General features: G+C 55.7%; 1 protein-coding gene across 1 annotated transcript in view; it reads right to left on the bottom strand.

Moving 5' to 3' along the window:
- Positions 1-18,692, bottom strand: part of HCN4 (hyperpolarization activated cyclic nucleotide gated potassium channel 4) — a 96,307-nt gene that overhangs the window by 31,131 nt on the left and 46,484 nt on the right. Inside the window, 1 exon segment of the mRNA XM_040077833.2 lies at positions 7,001-7,162. Within this exon segment, the coding sequence (XP_039933767.1) occupies positions 7,001-7,162 (162 nt within the window).

The raw sequence follows: 18,692 nt of genomic DNA, 5'->3' as shown, positions 1-18,692 counted from the left end.
GGAGCGACAGATCTGTGCCTGCTCAGAGGGGGTTATCTCAGAGGCACGAAGACACTTTGCAAAAGGGAGTGAAATGACTTTGAAGCAATTTCTCAGGCTGGTTTGTTTTTAACATCCACACTGGCAGTGCTGCAAGGGCTTCTCTGGCATTAGAGTCTGGCCTGCTCAGATCCACCTTTGAATACTTGGAGACACTTCCCTGGAACACTTCAAAGGCAACTGCTGGGTTCTGCAGGCAAACCGTGGTGCCTGACAGGGTGTTTTGGTTCTGATGTACATGTGAGTGTGTCTGGTTGAATCCTTACTGGAGAGGAGTGAGATGAGTAAAGACACGGAGAAGTGCTGGAAGTTCTCGGGATAGGGGCACAGTCATGGGGAACAATGTTATGCCTGACTTACACCATTGACACTTGGAGAACTCAGGAGCTGTCTCTGACCATCCCTGACCACCCCTGGAACTGCTGGGCTGGGGAAAAAAACCTCCAGATCCAGTTTAAAGGATGGGAACAGCATGGGAACAGCATGGGAACACATGGAGATGAGACAGGTCCAACTTCACCTGGGACAGAAGACAGAACCTGCCTGTTCTGGCCTTGTTTCCAAAGGAAGCTCCACATGGCTTCACCTGACACCAGGGATCTTCTCAGGGATTATCCCAGGCACCCACTCCTTGTTCCAGTCACCCACCCCTTGTTCCAGTCACCCACTCCTTGTCCAGCATCCACCCCTTGTTCCAGTCACCCACTCCTTGTCCAGTCACCCACCCCTTGTTCCACTCACCCACTCCTTGTTCCAGTCACCCACTCCTTGTTCCAGTCACCCACTCCTTGTCCAGTCACCCACCCCTTGTTCCAGTCACCCACTCCTTGTTCCACTCACCCACTCCTTGTCCAGCATCCACCCCTTGTCCAGTCACCCACTCCTTGTTCCAGTCACCCACTCCTTGTTCCAGTCACCCACTCCTTGTCCAGCATCCACCCCTTGTCCAGTCACCCACTCCTTGTTCCAGTCACCCACTCCTTGTTCCAGTCACCCACTCCTTGTTCCAGTCACCCACTCCTTGTCCAGCACCCTCTCCTTGTTCCAGTCACCCACTCCTTGTCCAGTCACCCACTCCTTGTTCCAGTCACCCACTCCTTGTCCAGTCACCCACTCCTTGTTCCACTCACCCACCCCTTGTTCCAGTCACCCACTCCTTGTTCCAGTCACCCACTCCTTGTTCCAGTCACCCACTCCTTGTCCAGTCACCCACTCCTTGTTCCACTCACCCACCCCTTGTTCCAGTCACCCACTCCTTGTTCCAGTCACCCACTCCTTGTTCCAGTCACCCACTCCTTGTCCAGTCACCCACTCCTTGTCCAGTCACCCACTCCTTGTTCCAGTCACCCACTCCTTGTTCCAGTCACCCACCCCTTGTTCCAGTCACCCACTCCTTGTCCAGCACCCACCCCTTGTTCCAGTCACCCACCCCTTGTTCCAGTCACCCACTCCTTGTCCAGCACCCACTCCTTGTTCCAGTCACCCACCCCTTGTTCCAGTCACCCACTCCTTGTTCCAGTCACCCACCCCTTGTTCCAGTCACCCACCCCTTGTCCAGCATCCACCCCTTGTTCCAGTCACCCACTCCTTGGTCCAGTCACCCACTCCTTGTCCAGCATCCACCCCTTGTCCAGTCACCCACTCCTTGTTCCAGTCACCCACTCCTTGTCCAGCATCCACCCCTTGTCTAGTCACCCACTCCTTGTTCCAATCACCCACTCCTTGTCCAGTCACCCACTCCTTGTTCCAGTCACCCACTCCTTGTCCAGTCACCCACCCCTTGTTCCAGTCACCCACTCCTTGTTCCACTCACCCACTCCTTGTTCCAGTCACCCACCCCTTGTCCAGTCACCCACCCCTTGTTCCAGTCACCCACTCCTTGTTCCAGTCACCCACCCCTTGTCCAGCATCCACCCCTTGTCCAGTCACCCACTCCTTGTCCAGCATCCACCCCTTGTCCAGTCACCCACCCCTTGTTCCAGTCACCCTCTCCTTGTTCCAGTCACCCACTCCTTGTTCCAGTCACCCACTCCTTGTCCAGTCACCCACTCCTTGTTCCACTCACCCACCCCTTGTTCCAGTCACCCACTCCTTGTTCCAGTCACCCACCCCTTGCTCCAGGCACCCACTCCTTGTCCAGTCACCCACTCCTTGTTCCAGTCACCCACTCCTTGTTCCAGGCACCCACTCCTTGTCCAGTCACCCACTCCTTGTTCCAGGCACCCACTCCTTGTCCAGTCACCCACTCCTTGTTCCAGGCACCCACTCCTTGTCCAGTCACCCACCCCTTGCTCCAGGCACCCACTCCTTGTCCAGTCACCCACTCCTTGTTCCAGGCACCCACCCCTTGTCCAGCACCCACTCCTTGTCCAGTCACCCACTCCTTGTCCAGCACCCACCCCTTGTTCCAGACACTCACCCCTTGTTCCAGTCACCCACTCCTTGTTCCAGACACCCACCCCTTGTTCCAGTCACCCACTCCTTGTCCAGTCACCCACCCCTTGTTCCAGTCACCCACTCCTTGTCCAGTCACCCACTCCTTGTTCCAGTCACCCACTCCTTTTTCCAGTCACCCACCCCTTGTTCCAGTCACCCATTCCTTGTCCAGACACCCACTCCTTGTTCCAGACACCCACTCCTTGTTCCAGACACCAACTCCTTGTTCCAGTCACCCACCCCTTGTTCCAGTCACCCACTCCTTGTTCCAGACACCCTCTCCTTGTTCCAGGCACCCACTCCTTGTTCCAGTCACCCACTCCTTGTTCCAGGCACCCACTCCTTGTTCCAGGCACCCTCTCCTTGTTCCAGGCACCCACTCCTTGTTCCAGTCACCCACCCCTTGTTCCAGTCACCCACTCCTTGTCCAGCACCCACTCCTTGTTCCAGTCACCCACTCCTTGCCCGTGCTTGTGGTACCCGTACCCAGCCCTCTGTGTGGAGTGCCTTTGCCTCCTTTCCAGCCCTGCAGCTGTCCCCATCTCCCCATCTCCTGCTGGCCTCCATGGAGAGCCCCTGCAAGGATCCGTATTTCCAGTCGTGGGCCGTTCTGCCCTGCCCACCCTGGTTTGGACTGGGAAGGGCACTCCCTGCGCCTGTCACCCTCAGCTCCAGGTCCCCACTGCAGCAGCCCCGCTCCTGCTGCTCCTGGCAGACTTTATAGAAGATGGAATCTCCTGCAGAGATTCCTGTGCCTGCTGAGGGAGGTGCGAGCCCAGAGGCTCGGGGGGAGCTGGGAATCCCAGCAGATCCGTGCGGGATTGCTCTGTTCCACACACTGCAGCCGTTCCTCTTCCCTTCCCATCAGCACCCCCGAGCCAGGTGCTGTGAGCAGGGAGGGGATGTGCTCCCCTCGCTCTGCTGGAGGCTGAGCAGCGTTTGCTGGGCAAGTGGCTGCACTGGCCCGGGGATCTCTGCTCTCTCTGCAGGCTTCATCAGCTCGGCACAGCACCAGGGGGGGAGGCCACGTGTCCCCAGCAGCTTTCAGGGCTCGGCAGAGCTCGGATCTCTGGGAGGGGAGCTGCCAGGCCGGCGCTGAGGGAGCAGCACACGCTCTGCAGCTGACTCACCAGTGTTTCCAGTTTTTAATAAAGTGCACTGCGGGAAAGCTAATGCAGAAACCCCTGGGAGCGGGGCTCAGCAATTAATACTGCCAACATCCTGCCCTGCCGCTTCAGGGGGCAGCCAGACACCCACTGCTGCCACGGCTGCTGAGGAGGGAACACGAGGCATGTGGAAAACACCGAGAGGAACCAGACTCGGGGATTTATCCAGGCCCTGAGATGGTTTTGGCAACACCAGACTCTTCGCAAATCCCCTGGATGAGGATCAAGCCTTTAGGAAGCAGATGGGAGGTGATGAATCTTCTTTCCCTGCAGCATGGAAATGAGGGCTGGGTTTATGGAGTGCCAAGTGCTGGGAAACCCCAGAACAGAGGAAGAGCAGCACCAGCACACTCAGGGACAAAGCCTCCAAAGCATCTGAACCTCACTTCCAGCTCCCCTTTGCTATAGCAGCTTCAGAAGGTTCCCTTTGTCCCAGACTTCTGGCTCCTGTGTGTAATCAGGGCAGCTGTGCACCAAGGATATTTATTTATCTCCCCAGAGCTCCGACCAGGCCGGTACAGAGTGTCCCAAAATCCCGGCTCCCTGGCACAGAGGCCATCCTGGCCTCTCCCTCCCGTGTCCATCACTCAGAGCCATGCTGGAACCCTCCTTCCACACCCTGGCACCGAAGCCTGAGAAGAGCCTGGAGCTCCAGTTTCTTGTTCCCTGACTCTCTCAATGCTCCCCTCCAGATCAGATGTGAATTGTTTCACTGACAATGCCATCCACATCCACCACTGGTCCCAGTGACACACCTGGAAATCTTCTCAGGAGATTAAAGGACATTATTGGGAGAAAAAACCTGTCTGGTTCCCAAAGAACTACTGCACTCTCTGTTAAATATTCTAACCCCAGGCAATTTTGGGGCTGGCACATTGCTGCACAGCTTCTGGAGTGGAAGCCCCCTGAACTATAGGTGGGGCATCTCTCCAGTTCTTCATCCCATTTTGCTGAGGCTCCATTTTCAGAGATAATGATTTCTTTTTCCCTGCCTCTTTTAAGAGGAACAAAAAAAAAAGAAAAAAAAAAAAAAAAAGTGTGATTTAGCTGCAGGGAAGAAGCAGAAAAAAAATCCCCCCAAGCAAATTTAATTCCCATCTTCAGAGGCTCTCAAGGCTGGGAAGACAAGGCACGAGGAAAGCTCTGCTCTGGATAGGAGTTTCCTCCCCTGCCCTCCTGGAGCCTGCTGGGCCATCCTGCCTCTGGAATTCATCCCTCCCTCTCTCCCCAGCCTCGCTGCTAAGATTTGCCTTGGCTAAATCTTTTCTTCCTCTGTCCCACGTCCTGCTGCTTTTGCAGCCCCTTCCCCTTGACTGCAGCTGGCAGCTTCAAGCCCAGCTTGTAGCCGTTCCCCGAGGGACGGATGGGGACAGCCAGCGGCTGCTGCTGCCACCAGCAGCCGAGGGTGGGATGAGGGAATCGTGGTCCAAACCTGCTGCTCCGAAGCCATCCCTCAAGGGCGTCATGGCCAATGAGGCCACCTGCACCTGGGAGCTCCCTGGCACGAGGAGCTGAGCTCCTCTTGGCCCTGAGCAGCACGATGGGGCCCCAACCTCTGACTGCTCCTGCCACATAAATGACAAAAAGGCAGCAGGGGGAAGGCCAGGCAGCTGCTGCATGGGCTGTTGTTCTGCTGGAGATAAGCAGAAGGTTCCAGGCTCCAGAGCTGGCAGTCTGGCACCTTGCAGGCAGCAGGAAGCGAACCATTATTGCAGAGAGGAGAAATGAATAAACAAACAGCAAACAGAAGACTTTTCCATGGATGCTCACTCCTGCAGGCACGGGCAGCCCGTGCCCACAGCCTTGCACGTGGGAGGCACGGCAGGCTGGCACATCTTTGATACATTTTACATTTGTTCTGTTCTGCCCCAGTGCCTGATTATTTCCTTTATTCTAGAAGAAATTGGCTGGGGCAATCTGGAGGTTAAGAGCTGCAGTAAGAGGCAATTTTTTAAGCTTTGTCAGGTTTTGCTGCTTAATCAACTGGACATTGTCCCTTTGAATAAAAGCTCCTGAATTCTCAGCAAGATGGTTAAAAGGTGCCATGAATTCACCGTGCCTTTGCCATATGGTGTCAAACTCCCTCCCAGCAAGAGCAGGGCCAGCTTTGGATGGCACCGGGCAGTTTGGCTCCTCACCCCGTGACCGGGCTCGCTCGGGTGTGGGTAAGTGCTCACACCGACCCCGCCAGGGGGTATGGGGCACAGGGGCAGCAATGGCAATTATGGATCAGCCCCAGCCCCGTCTCTGGGACTCCATACATTCAGATTCCAGCGGGAAGCCGTTTCCATGCCTGCTCCTTGCTGCTCGGTGCCAGGAGAGGGAGCCTGGCTCCTGCCTTCTGCGGGATCTGCCGGGGCCCGTCCTGCTCCGAGCCCCGGGGCTGTGTCCCTGTAGGATGTGCCCCTAGACCCTGGGGCTGTGTCCCTGCAGGATATGCCCCCAAACTGTGTCCCAGCAAGATCTGCCCCCAAATCCCGGGGCTGTGTCCCTGCAGGATATGACCCCAAATTGTGTCCCTGCAGGATCTGCCTCCAAATCCCGGGGCTGTGTTCCTGTAGGACCTGCCCCCAAATCCTGGGGCTGTGTCCCTGCAGGATATGTCTCCAAACTGTGTCCCTGCAGGATGTGTCACCCTGTCCCGGGGCTGTGTCCCTGCAGGATCTGCCCCCAAATCCGGGGGTATGTCCCTGTAGGATCTGCCCCCAGATGCTGGGGCTGTGTCCCTGCAGGATTTGTCACCCTCTCCCGGGGCTGTGTCCCTGCAGGATGTCACCCCGTCCCAGGGCTGTGTCCCTGCAGGATGTCACCCCGTCCCAGGGCTGTGTTCCTGCAGGATTTGTCACCCTCTCCCAGGGCTGTGTCCCTGCAGGATGTGTCACCCTGTCCCGGGGCTGTGTCCCTGCAGGATGTGTCACCCTCTCCCGGGGCTGTGTCCCTGCAGGATGTCACCCTGTCCCGGGGCTGTGTCCCTGCAGGATCTGCCTCGGTGCCCACAGCGCTGGGACAGCCCCAGGGGATGTAAGGAGGAACGGGAAGCTGGAGGATGGCCGTGGGTGCTCAGGGATGTCACCCAAGGGCTGGGTTTAGGGCTGAGAGATGGGATAGGGAGCACAACACGTGGGGTGCTCCAGAGGGGAGACCTTGCCCACCATCTCTGAGCTGGTTATGTATAATTATTTATTATGAGCTGATCAAGGGGATAAAAAATACAAACTACGAAAATACCCGGTGAGGGCTCTGCTCATCAGCCTTCGGAAAGAGGCAGTGGGAACAGAGTGGGAACAGGGGGAAAAGACAAAATAGGGGAGAAAGGATGGAACAGAGGCAGGTGCAAGTGTTGCGTGTCCGGCACTCACCACCATGCGGTTGAGGGACACCCAGCAGTCGTCGGGGAAGTCCTGCAGCATGGGCACCAGGAACTGCAGGCAGCCGTCCCAGTGGCACAGCAGCAGCATCATCCCGATGAGGTTGACGATCCTCACCACGGCGCTGGCCAGGTCGTAGGTCATGTGGAAGATCTGCGGGCCCAGGGGAGCAGGTTAGATGGCAGCTCCCCCAAAACAACCCCCCGCTGGAGTTACACGCAGCATCAGCGTCCACGGCCCCGCTGGAGGGACACAAAAGCTGCACCAGCTCAGGTCAGGCACGGTGTGTGACAGAACCAGCTGAGAAACAGCTCACACACCAACATACAGAATCATCATCGCTCAGCCCTCCTGCCCTGCGACTTTGCCTTCTAATTTACCATTAAAGCTCCCTAACTCCTTCTATAAAATAAGCTGGTTACAAATATTTCTGGACCATCAGCCACTCCTCAGGGATGAACTCTATCATTCCATCTTTTAGCTGCAATGCCCTTCTCTGATTTCTGTTCTTGCTGGATACGTGTTCCACAGTGACCCGTGGTGGCAGCTGCCTTTGTACTGGATGTCAGCTGCAGTCTCTGCACGCATCAAATGCAACAAGGAACGGCCTCCAACTCAGCAGAGGCTTCTGGAAGAGGATGTGATTCATCTCTTTCCTTGTGTTCCTTGTATTCTGCTGTTACACCCCTGCCCAGGTGGGCAAGGAAAAGACAACCGTGGCACAGAGGGTTGGTTTTCCTCAGCTGCCGGTTCTTCACACGGAAAACAAAGCTGCAAACACAACTCCCTTACAGCTCGGGAGCGACACAGCCCCTGATCCAGGGGGCTTCAAGTGCCCCAACCTGGGCATCACCTTCCAAGGGACATGAGTGTCAGGGAGGTTTGTGACACAGGGCTGTGTGATGTGTGGCCAAATCCATGCACCTCCTGGCCGCTCCGACAGGGATAATCCTGCTCCTCCCACCACTGTGTGCCTGCCACCTTTGCCCACACCAGAGATCGGCCTCTCATCCCACAGGAAGGCAGCCCAGCAGCTAAAACGGCAGAAAACTTTTGTTATCAGGCAAAGGAGTCACATTTTTCCAGCTGGAATTGCTGCTGCCCAGGTGGAATGCCTGTTTCCACAGCAGCCATCCCCACCCCAGGGTCACAGGCCCGCGGCGATGCCCACGTGCTCAGCCCATGGCAGGAGGGAGCACAAAGGCTGCTGGAATCCAGAAGGATGAATGATTTGGGTAACTGCTGCTAACTCCATTATTTCCCTGCATCCAGGCTGGAGCCCACACCACCAGTGTGAGAAAGGCCATTCCAGTGATCTTTCAGGGCTGAAAAGAAGAATGTCTCCAAAATCCAGCATGAAAGGCTGTTCTAGGAAATCCAGCTCTCGCTGCTGACTCAATAGGTCAGTGTGAAAGCTGTGCACATAATTCATACAGAATAATTCCTCCTGGTTTCCTCTTTTTTTCCTCCCCCTGCAGAAATGATCATTCTCATTTAGATAACCCAGAGCCTATCCATCCTGTTGGAATGAGAGCCCGGGGCTGTGCTTTTAATGAAGCTGGAGCAGCAGTTTGCAGAAGGATCTTTGGTGCCACCAGGGTTTTTCTGTGCTAATGACTTTTCCTCTGACACCTCCGGGTGTTTTTCAAAGAGCTCCAGCCCTGCTGTAACCCAGGGAACTCCAGCCAGGGGCAGGGAGAAGCCCTGTCAGATTGAGGAAGTGCCTTCCTTCCTGTGATAGATGAAAAGCAGGCAGCGAAGAGCCCGAGGGCACGGATGGCTCAAGGAGCAGGTGATGGATATGGAGCTTCTGAGAGGAGGGCTGGGATCTATCCCAGCCAGGGCAGGGCACAGAGCCTTTATTTGATGCATGCAGAGAGAGGAGAAGGTGGATTCAGCTCCTACTCTGCCCCTTGGGGTCTGGAATGTAACAGTGGGTGGGAACAGACCCCTGAAGGGGACACACCTGGGCTGGGGCACTGAGGAGGAGCTGCGCCATGGCTCAGGGACTCCCAGGGGAAATTGTGATGATGAACTGCAGATGGCTGGGCTGCAGGTGAGACAACTCCAGCTCCAAACGTCCCAGGAGCTCCCAGCTCCTGCCCACTCCTTGGAATACATCTGCATTGCCATGCAAGAGAAAAGCAGGAAGCAGTCCCGGGGCAGCACACAGCAATAACTGGGAAGGGCTGGGAACAAACACCTTCCACTGAGCATCCTACTGCAAAGAGGTGCTGGTGGGGCAGGGAACTCTGATCCAGCACTTCCTTGGCTCACCAGGGAGAGGAGGGCCAGGGACATTCCAGAAGAGCTGGTCCATGCACGAGCACAGGAACGTGAGTGGTAACTGCAGCTTCTCTGGTTTCCATCAGGAACACTGGGGACTGTGTGTCCTGTTGTAACACAACCCAGGCTGGGTCCCAGAGCATCACAGCTCCTTCCACCCCAGCACTGCCCCAGCTTCCTGTTATTCTGCAGCCTGCACTGGGAAAAAGGGAGCCAGGGGAAGAGCCAAGTGTGGATTCACATTTAGAGGATGTTCTTGGATAGAGTTAATATCCCTGTGTTTTTGACAGATGAAAACAAGCTCTGGCTTCAGCATCCCTGCTACAAAATCAGCACTGTCCTTCCAGCCAAAGGACACCTTGCAATTCTTGTGGAAAGGACAGCTTGGGAAAGTGGGAGGACCAAACCTTCCCTCAAAAAGTGATTTCTGGTTACACAAGAGCTTCATTTTGGAAACTCCACTTACACGGAATGAGCTCTTGGGATCCTATCAAAGGAATCTGAAACCCTGTCAGCCACAAATAACTGTGCAGCCCTTCTCCATCCTGGGCTGCACAGCTTTCCTCCTCCTTCCTGAGCTGCGCAGCATTCCTCCTCCATCCTGGGCTGCACAGCTTTCCTTCAGCCCCAGCACCTGAGCCAGAGGGAATCGAGGACACCTCGGAGAAGTGGGGCATGGCTCTGGCAGTGCCTCCAATCAAGGCTGTGTGTTTAATTAGGAGTGCTGGTCTGTGCTGGCACAAGGCTTGGCTGCTGTCCAAACCACGGCCACCAAAATCCTCCTGCTCTGCCTGGAGCCACCACAATCCCTCTGCTCCTGGGGCCACCACAGTCCCTCTGCTCCTGGGGTCACCACAATCCCTCTGCTCCTGCAGCCACCACAATCCCTCTGCTCCTGGGGTCACCACAATCCCTCTGCTCCTGGAGCCACCACAATCCCTCTGCTCCTGGGGTCACCACAATCCCTCTGCTCCTGCAGCCACCACAATCCCTCTGCTCCTGGGGTCACCACAATCCCTCTGCTCCTGCAGCCACCACAATCCCTCTGCTCCTGCAGCCACCACAATCCCTCTGCTCCTGGAGCCACCACAATCCCTCTGCTCCTGGGGTCACCACAATCCCTCTGCTCCTGGGGTCACCACAATCCCTCTGCTCCTGGAGCCACCACAATCCCTCTGCTCCTGGAGCCACCACAATCCCTCTGCTCCTGGGGTCACCACAGTCCCTCTGCTCCTGCAGCCACCACAGTCCCTCTGCTCCTGCAGCCACCACAATCCCTCTGCTCCTGGAGCCACCACAATCCCTCTGCTCCTGGAGCCACCACAATCCCTCTGCTCCTGGGGTCACCACAATCCCTCTGCTCCTGGGGTCACCACAATCCCTCTGCTCCTGGAGCCACCACAGTCCCTCTGCTCCTGCAGCCACCACAATCCCTCTGCTCCTGGAGCCACCACAATCCCTCTGCTCCTGGAGCCACCACAATCCCTCTGCTCCTGGAGCCACCACAATCCCTCTGCTCTGCCTGGAGCCCTGGGGCTGCCCTGTCCATGGGGACATCGTGGGGCAGCGCTGGCAGGGCAGCAGCTGCTGCAGGCACAGCCTGCCAGGCCCAGCCCTCAGCACAGCCCCTGTCTCCGGCTCTGCTGGCACAGCTGGGATCTGACTACACATCTGGGCTGGGACCTGACAGATTGCACATCCGGGCTGGGATCTGACAGATTGCACACCCAGGCTGGGGTCTGACAGATTGCACATCTGGGCTGGGATCTGATTGCACACCCAGGCTGGGATCTGACAGATTGCACACCCAGGCTGGGGTCTGACAGATTGCACATCTGGGCTGGGATCTGATTGCACACCCAGGCTGGGATCTGACAGATTGCACATCTGGGCTGGGATCTGACAGATTGCACATCTGGGCTGGGATCTGATTGCACACCCAGGCTGGGATCTGACACATTGCACATCTGGGCTGGGATCTGACAGATTGCACATCTGGGCTGGGATCTGATTGCACACCCAGGCTGGGATCTGACAGATTGCACATCTGGGCTGGGATCCGACAGATTGCACATCTGGGCTGGGATCTGATTGCACACCCAGGCTGGGATCTGACAGATTGCACATCTGGGCTGGGATCCGACAGATTGCACATCTGGGCTGGGATCTGATTGCACACCCAGGCTGGGATCTGACACATTGCACATCCGGGCTGGGATCTGACAGATTGCACATCTGGGCTGGGATCTGACAGATTGCACATCTGGGCTGGGATCTGACAGATCGCACATCTGGGCTGGGATCTGATTGCACATCTGGGCTGGGATCTGACAGATTGCACATCTGGGCTGGGATCTGATTGCACATCTGGGCTGGGATCTGACAGATTGCACATCTGGGCTGGGATCTGACAGATTGCACATCTGGGCTGGGATCTGATTGCACACCCAGGCTGGGATCTGACAGATTGCACATCTGGGCTGGGATCTGACAGATTGCACATCCAGGCTGGCACCTGACTGCACACCCGGGCTGGGATCTGACTGCCCATCCCTGCTGGCTTTTCACACTCTGGAGGTGCTGTGCCTGGAACCAAGAGGCTCTCCTGGGGCCCTGATGCACAGGCACCCAATGATCCTAGCTCAGGCACGCCTCTGGCAGGACTGGCTGCCATCCTGAGGCTCCTGAACAGATCCTGCTCCACAGGAAAGCCCTGAAAATGCTTGTTGCCCTTCAGTACTGCACTGCCAGCGTGGCAGGAGTTCTGTAGCTCCACATCCTGCTGGTCCCGAGCCAGTGCTGGTGTCTGTGCCCACACCATGGTTAATATACAACTGTGATAAATCCCCTGGGGATAATCAAGGAGCTGTGACACTGCTCCAGCTTAAGAGAAAGCAAAGAATTTACTCCTCATTTATGGCTTTAAAACCCCACAGACCTGAGAAGGAAATACAAATCTCAAAAGAGAATCAAAACAGTCTCGTACGCCGTTGTGAGTGCTCCAGAGTCAGAGCTAAGGTTGTTCTGCTGCGAGGAAAAATGTGTTTACTTACATTAAAGAGGAGTATTTGTGGGCTGTGGGGAAGAAAGTTGACATGTCTTTCAGTCTGCCTTTCTCTCCTTAGCTTTTGAAGATAACAGAGGTAGAGGTCCATTTTCCTCACAGAGGCATTAGCAGCCTTTTCAAACCTCGGTGTTAATCTCCCGATAGGCTGGGGAAAGGTGGGTGCTGCAAAGAGCTTTTCTGAGCCCAAAATCTAGTTTAGCCGGATTACTGAGGGTGGCTCTGCTGAGGCCCTGCAGCAGCAGCTGCTGTGGCTCTGGATCACCCAAAACCTCTCATCCTGTTTAGTCCCAAGATCAGCCTGGACAACGAGCTCACTCCAATATGCAGACCAAAGGCACGAAAAACACTGGTTTGGGTGATTGGGGATCGGTGCCAGCCCTCGTGGAAAATGTCACCTTCAACACACCCAGGGTGAGCCCTGACTGACACCACCCACGTAAGGGAAGGGTTTGGGGGCCCCAGTGTGCAGAGACAACACTGGAGTGGCAGGGTGGGCTTCCCCAGGAGGAGAAATCTGCCTGAGCACACACAGAGCACTGAGGCATGGGAGCCCTGAGCACGGCCAGGTACACAGAGCCAGAAACAGGCACACAAAGCATCCCTGAGCACAGCCAGGGCACACAGAGCATCCCTGAGCACAGCCAGGGCACACAGAGCATCCCTGAGCACAGCCAGAACACACAGAGCATCCCTGAGCACAGCCAGGGCATCCCTGAGCACAGCCAGGGCACACAGAGCATCCCTGAGCACAGCCGGGGCACACAGAGCATCCCTGAGCACAGCCAGGGCACACAGAGCATCCCTGAGCACAGCCAGGGCACACAGAGCATCCCTGAGCACAGCCAGGGCACACAGAGCATCCCTGAGCACAGCCAGGGCACACAGAGCATCCCTGAGCACACAGAGCATCCCTGAGCACAGCCAGGGCACACAGAGCATCCCTGAGCACAGCCAGGGCACACAGAGCATCCCTGAGCACACAGAGCATCCCTGAGCACACAGAGCATCCCTGAGCACAGCCAGGGCACACAGAGCATCCCTGAGCACACAGAGCATCCCTGAGCACAGCCAGGGCACACAGAGCATCCCTGAGCACAGCCAGGGCACACAGAGCATCCCTGAGCACAGCCAGGGCACACAGAGCATCCCTGAGCACACAGAGCATCCCTGAGCACAGCCAGGACACACAGAGCATCCCTGAGCACACAGAGCATCCCTGAGCACAGCCAGGGCACACAGAGCCAGACACAGAGCATCCCTGCGCACCCTGTGCACCCTGAGCACCCTGAGCACGCACAGCACTCAGGGCTGGCAGGCAAAGGGCAGCTCCCCCAGGAATTCCCCCTGTGGAGTGAACCCACCCTGCTGGCACACACGGTGTTTCAGCAAGGCAAAGCTAGGTCTCAGCTGGTCCTTTCCCTCTCCTGATGCTGCCCTGGGACGTGCATCATTCCCCACTCTTCGCTCCTTCCTCACCCTCCCCAACTTCCTATTTATTCTCCCAGTGATGTCACACTTAAGCTACGTCAAAATATAATCCAATTTGACTCCGAGGTTTCCTGTCCTGAGCAACTCCTCAGCTTTTGGTCTTTAGGAAGGATGGACACATTTTTACACATTTTTTCTTTGCAAGAATGGACAAAATGCTGTTTTAGCCACTGAATTACACCGAGATAGAAACTCCAGCTTTCCAAGGAAGCTGTTGCCACAGGCAGGCTGAGCCGGGGCAGAAGAATCACGTGAAGGAACACGGTTGGGTTTATGGACACCTCGGGAAGCGGGATCCCTTGGGAAGGAGCAGGAGGGAGCTGGGATCCAGCCTGGGCAGGGCTGGGAGCAGCAGGCAGGAGCAGGGATGGGCCGCGGAGCACGGCTGCACCTGCACGCTGCGTGCACGCTCCGGCTCTCTGCTGCGCCAGCACCCGCTGCCAGAGCCGCAAGATCAAGTTTTAGATGAAGGCAAGAGCTTGGGGCTGATTGTCTTTTTCTGCTTGCTTTGCACAGAATGACATGACCAATGTCAGCAGAGCTGCTGATGCTGCCTCGAGTCAGGGCTGCGATGCAGCGGCTGCCCGCGGGAAGGGCCTGGGCCGAGGGAGCGCTCCCAGCCCCAGGTGTGAGCGGAGATAGCCGAGCACATTTCACACTCCAAATACAATAATCCTTGGTGCTGCCGCGGCAGTTCTGCTCCGCACGTCTCGAGGGGCTGTGCTGACATTCATCTGCCGCACTCCCAATCTCCGAGGAACACCCGAGCTCCGCTGCCCCGGAGAGGTCACCGGGGCACAGGACAGGGAAAAGCCTCTTTGCGCTGGGAGCTGCAAGAGGGGAAAGTTTTCAGCCGAACCTGGGGCCGGCAGCTCTGATCTGCTGCTCACGGACTGGGGGTGAGGCCCCACAGAGGTGCCTCAGTGTGTGTGTGCAGGCAGGGCAGCACAGCTCCCTGCCACAGCCGGGGATGGAAAGATCTGTAAGGGACCGTGCAAGCCCCCACCTCCTCCTCAGATGATTTAACTCTTCCCAAGCAGCTTGCTCCTGACCACTTGGAGTTCTTCCCCAGGCAGGAGTGCAGGGAACAGAGAGAGAACAGCACAAAGCGTGTCCAGAAAGGAAGCGGGGAAAAATGGCATTTTCTTGCTTTCTCCCTCAAAGACTTGTGTCTACTGGAAAATATTTACATCAGAGAAAGGTGAAATAGCAGGACTCATTAGCATGGAGAAGGCTGGCATAGCTGGCAGTTGTTAATGGATATATATATATATAAAAACCCCAAAGATCCTGCCACCACCGTGTGTTTTGCCTCTTGCACTCTTGGAGTTGAGGTTGTCATGACAGCAGCCCCCCTTCCCCTCCCCATGCCACCATTCCCAGCCTAGACTTTAATCTTCATCATTTTAAGAACTTTTGTCACCACGGCAACGTGACACAGACTTTTAAAAATATTTTCTAGCACAACTCAGGCGACTGTCTTTCCTGCACGGTTCCCTTTAAACCTCCAGGAAGAAAACATTCAGGGTTGGGTTGTGCCACCACGGAACCGAGCGTGAGACTGCCCTGGGTGTGAGACAGCGGCACAGAGCTGCTGGCATTGTCACCTCCAGGAACAGCAACACAAGGACTGGGGCCAGGGCTTTTTCCAGAAGCTCTGCTTTGCTTTTCCATGAGGTTTACGTTCCCACACGCCCCCGGCTCAGGTTTTCCACGGGATCTCTGGGTTCAGTTCACTGCCTTTGGAAAAGGGAAGGAAAACAAGCCCAGAGCTGTAAATAGGTTGGGTGTCTCTTTCTCGAGGTGCTCGGGCTGCCTCTAATCTCTCGGGGCTCTCACCTGCATCTCTGGGAATTGCAGTCCTTCTGAGAGGCCTGCAATGAATCACTGCTGGAAATAGGTCAGGGCCTTTTTTGGACGTTTAAGAATGACCACAGTCACCAGACAAACGCTCTGCCTTGCTCAGGAGCGATACACAGTTGCGCCCAGGGAAAGGAGTATGGGGGATGCTGAGGGGAAAGGAGGCTTAAATCCCTGAGAAAGGGATCAGACACATGAGTGCTGGGAAACTGGGGCTGGAAATGGCTCCAGAAGGCGCCAGGGCCCAGGGCAGTGCCAGCCTTGCCCTGCTCAGGGTGGACCTGTTTCAGCAAGGACACTCTGAAGCCAAGGAAGGGCATCCCAGCCCTTTTCCTCCCAAAGCTGGGCAGTGCCAGGGCGCTCTGAAGTTTCACTCCCATGAAGTGACAGCTTCAGCACAGTCTGAAGGTCCCTGATCAGAGGCACAAGTTCAAGAGCAGTTAATGAAATCACTTCTTGTTTAGAGCTGTTGTCTTGGAGCTCGTCTGATGCTCCCTCTGCAGCATTTGAGAGCGGATTCAGTGAAGGTCTGGTGTGCCACAGGTGCCTTCCTGTCCCCGTGCCAGAGCCCACAGGGAGCAGGGACTGCCAGCTCTGTTTGTCTCCATAAACACACTGCCAGGACACGGCAGGGACACGACCACATCAACGGAACAGACTCCTAAATGAGAAAGGGAATTGTCTTCTCCAAATTCTGACTGCCCGTAGAACAGCTCTCCTTCCCAATTTCAGAACAAAATCAGCAGCAACCTTTGTTTTCCTATTCCTTTCAGTCCCACCTGATTATTTTTTGTTTAAAATTCAGAACAGATTTTTTAAAATCCAAGCTTGATCCCTGGAGATCCATATGATTAACAGCTGAGACTGAATATGAACTCATTAGGTCCCGCCCTGGAACTGCAAACTTGCTGAAGAACCAAAGAACTCCTGCGGTTTGCTCTGGATCAATTAACACTATTTCTTTAATGCCACCTGCATGTCAATCAAGACAGCAGAGCACACACTTGTTCGCCCTCTGCTAACCGAGTTTGGGGAAGAAAAGAGCCACAAATGCACTGCCCAAAGGGAGCTGTGCCTGTTTGTCTGCGAAAGGTTCTCTGTGCAGGGCAGGGCAGGGCAGGGGCGGCCCTGGGTTGTTTCCTGTGCTGAAGCAGGACCTGTGGCTGCTCCAGCATGGAACAGCCTGCCAGGACACTCTGTGCCCCGCAGGGACGCCGAGCGCTCTCACCTAACTCAATCCTGCTCTTTAATTCCATTACAGCCACGGCAACCAGGCACAACTTCCAGCCTGGGCTCCTGGGATGCTGTCAGGGGCTGGGACGCAGGGAGGAAGCTCCTGGCACGTCTGGAGCTGGGAATGCTTCCTGTGGCACGGGGCAGAGTGCGGGCACAGCTCCACTCCGGGCACTCCTTGCTTTTCCTGCATTCCAGAGAGGGCAGGAGAAAGGACTGGGGCACTTCCCACCCCAGGGACAGGATCCTCAGCTGCAGCCCTGGGGGGACTGGGAAGAGCTGTGCCAGGCACAGGGAGCACAAACTCCAAGGGCTTTGTCAGGGCTGGGTTCTTCCAAATTCATCTCTGGGGGACCTCAGCAGTGACAATTCCAATGCCTGGGCTGACAATAAAATACATTAAAATGTATTTTAATGCAGTGCGGCCCACGACGAGTGACAGGGACACAAGCGTCCTCTCACCCTGCCGGGGCAACAACAGCAACGCAACCTTTTCCTGCTGCACCTGAGAGGGGACAAATCCCACGGGAACAGCACGGGGAAAGTGAATCCTGAGGAGCTGCACCTCCCATAACCGTGGGACGCACGCCCAAGGCTGCTCCGATCCCAGCAGGAGAGCAAAGGGGGAAGTGCTGCGTGAATTCTTTACTTCCTTCAAGAATCTAGGGCAGGGAAAACTGGTTTTTAACTAAGAAGCAGCCTAGGTGATATTTATGGAAGGATGAGGGATTAATTCCTGCTGTGGTTGTACATAGATTTCGTAGATTATATAAAAAATGTACTTGGGCAGAACAAAGACATCGAAAAGCAGTATTTAAATTCTACCTAAAATATTCTAAGGCCTCCATTAATATATGCTGGGCAGGAAGAGAGTCCCCAAGGGCTGCCATTTTAATTAGAAATCCAACAGGAAACGCTGCCTGATGACAGCAAGAATCCCAGGAGCCACAGGCAGGGAAAAGGAGGATGTGCTCAGATCTTAGAGGGGTGTAACACACCGAGATCCCAGCAATCACAGAAACAGCAAGAATTACAGCCGGGGGCAGGCAGAATTGTAGGGTCAGGCAGAACTCAGGGGTTATGAACAATCCCTGCGTCTGCAGCTGTGCCTCAGAGCCAGCACTGGGAGACAGTCCCCTCCAAATTCCCGGGATTTCTGTCCTGGAGCTCTTCTTCCAGCTGGGCCACCCTGTTCTTGTACCAAACCTATAGATCCCTCCCAATCCTACAGTGTCCTCCAAAACCTGCAGATCCATCTAAAAGAACAGCATCCATCCCAAACCTACAGCTCCATCCCAAACCTACAGCTCCACCCTAAACCTACAGCCCCATCCCAAACCTACAGCTCCCACCCAAACCTACAGCTCCCACCCAAACCTACAGCTCAATCCCAAACCTACAGCATCCTCCCAAACCTACAGCATCCATCCCAAACCTACAGCTCCCACCCAAACCTACAGCATCCATCCCAAACCTACAGCATCCTCCCAAACCTACAGCATCCATCCCAAACCTACAGCATCCTCCCAAACCTACAGCTCAATCCCAAACCTACAGCATCCTCCCAAACCTACAGCTCCATCCCAAACCTACAGCTCCATCCCAAACCTACAGCATCTACCCAAACCTACAGCTCCCACCCAAACCTACAGCTCCATCCCAAACCTACAGCATCCATCCCAAACCTACAGCTCCATCCCAAACCTACAGCATCCACCCAAACCTACAGCTCCCACCCAAACCTATAGC

This window comes from Hirundo rustica, chromosome 13 (assembly GCF_015227805.2).
Source record: "Hirundo rustica isolate bHirRus1 chromosome 13, bHirRus1.pri.v3, whole genome shotgun sequence".
In the NCBI taxonomy this organism is placed as follows: Eukaryota; Metazoa; Chordata; class Aves; order Passeriformes; family Hirundinidae; genus Hirundo; species Hirundo rustica.
The sequence above is the reverse complement of the archived record's forward strand: the minus strand, read 5'-3'. Positions and strand labels throughout refer to the sequence as shown.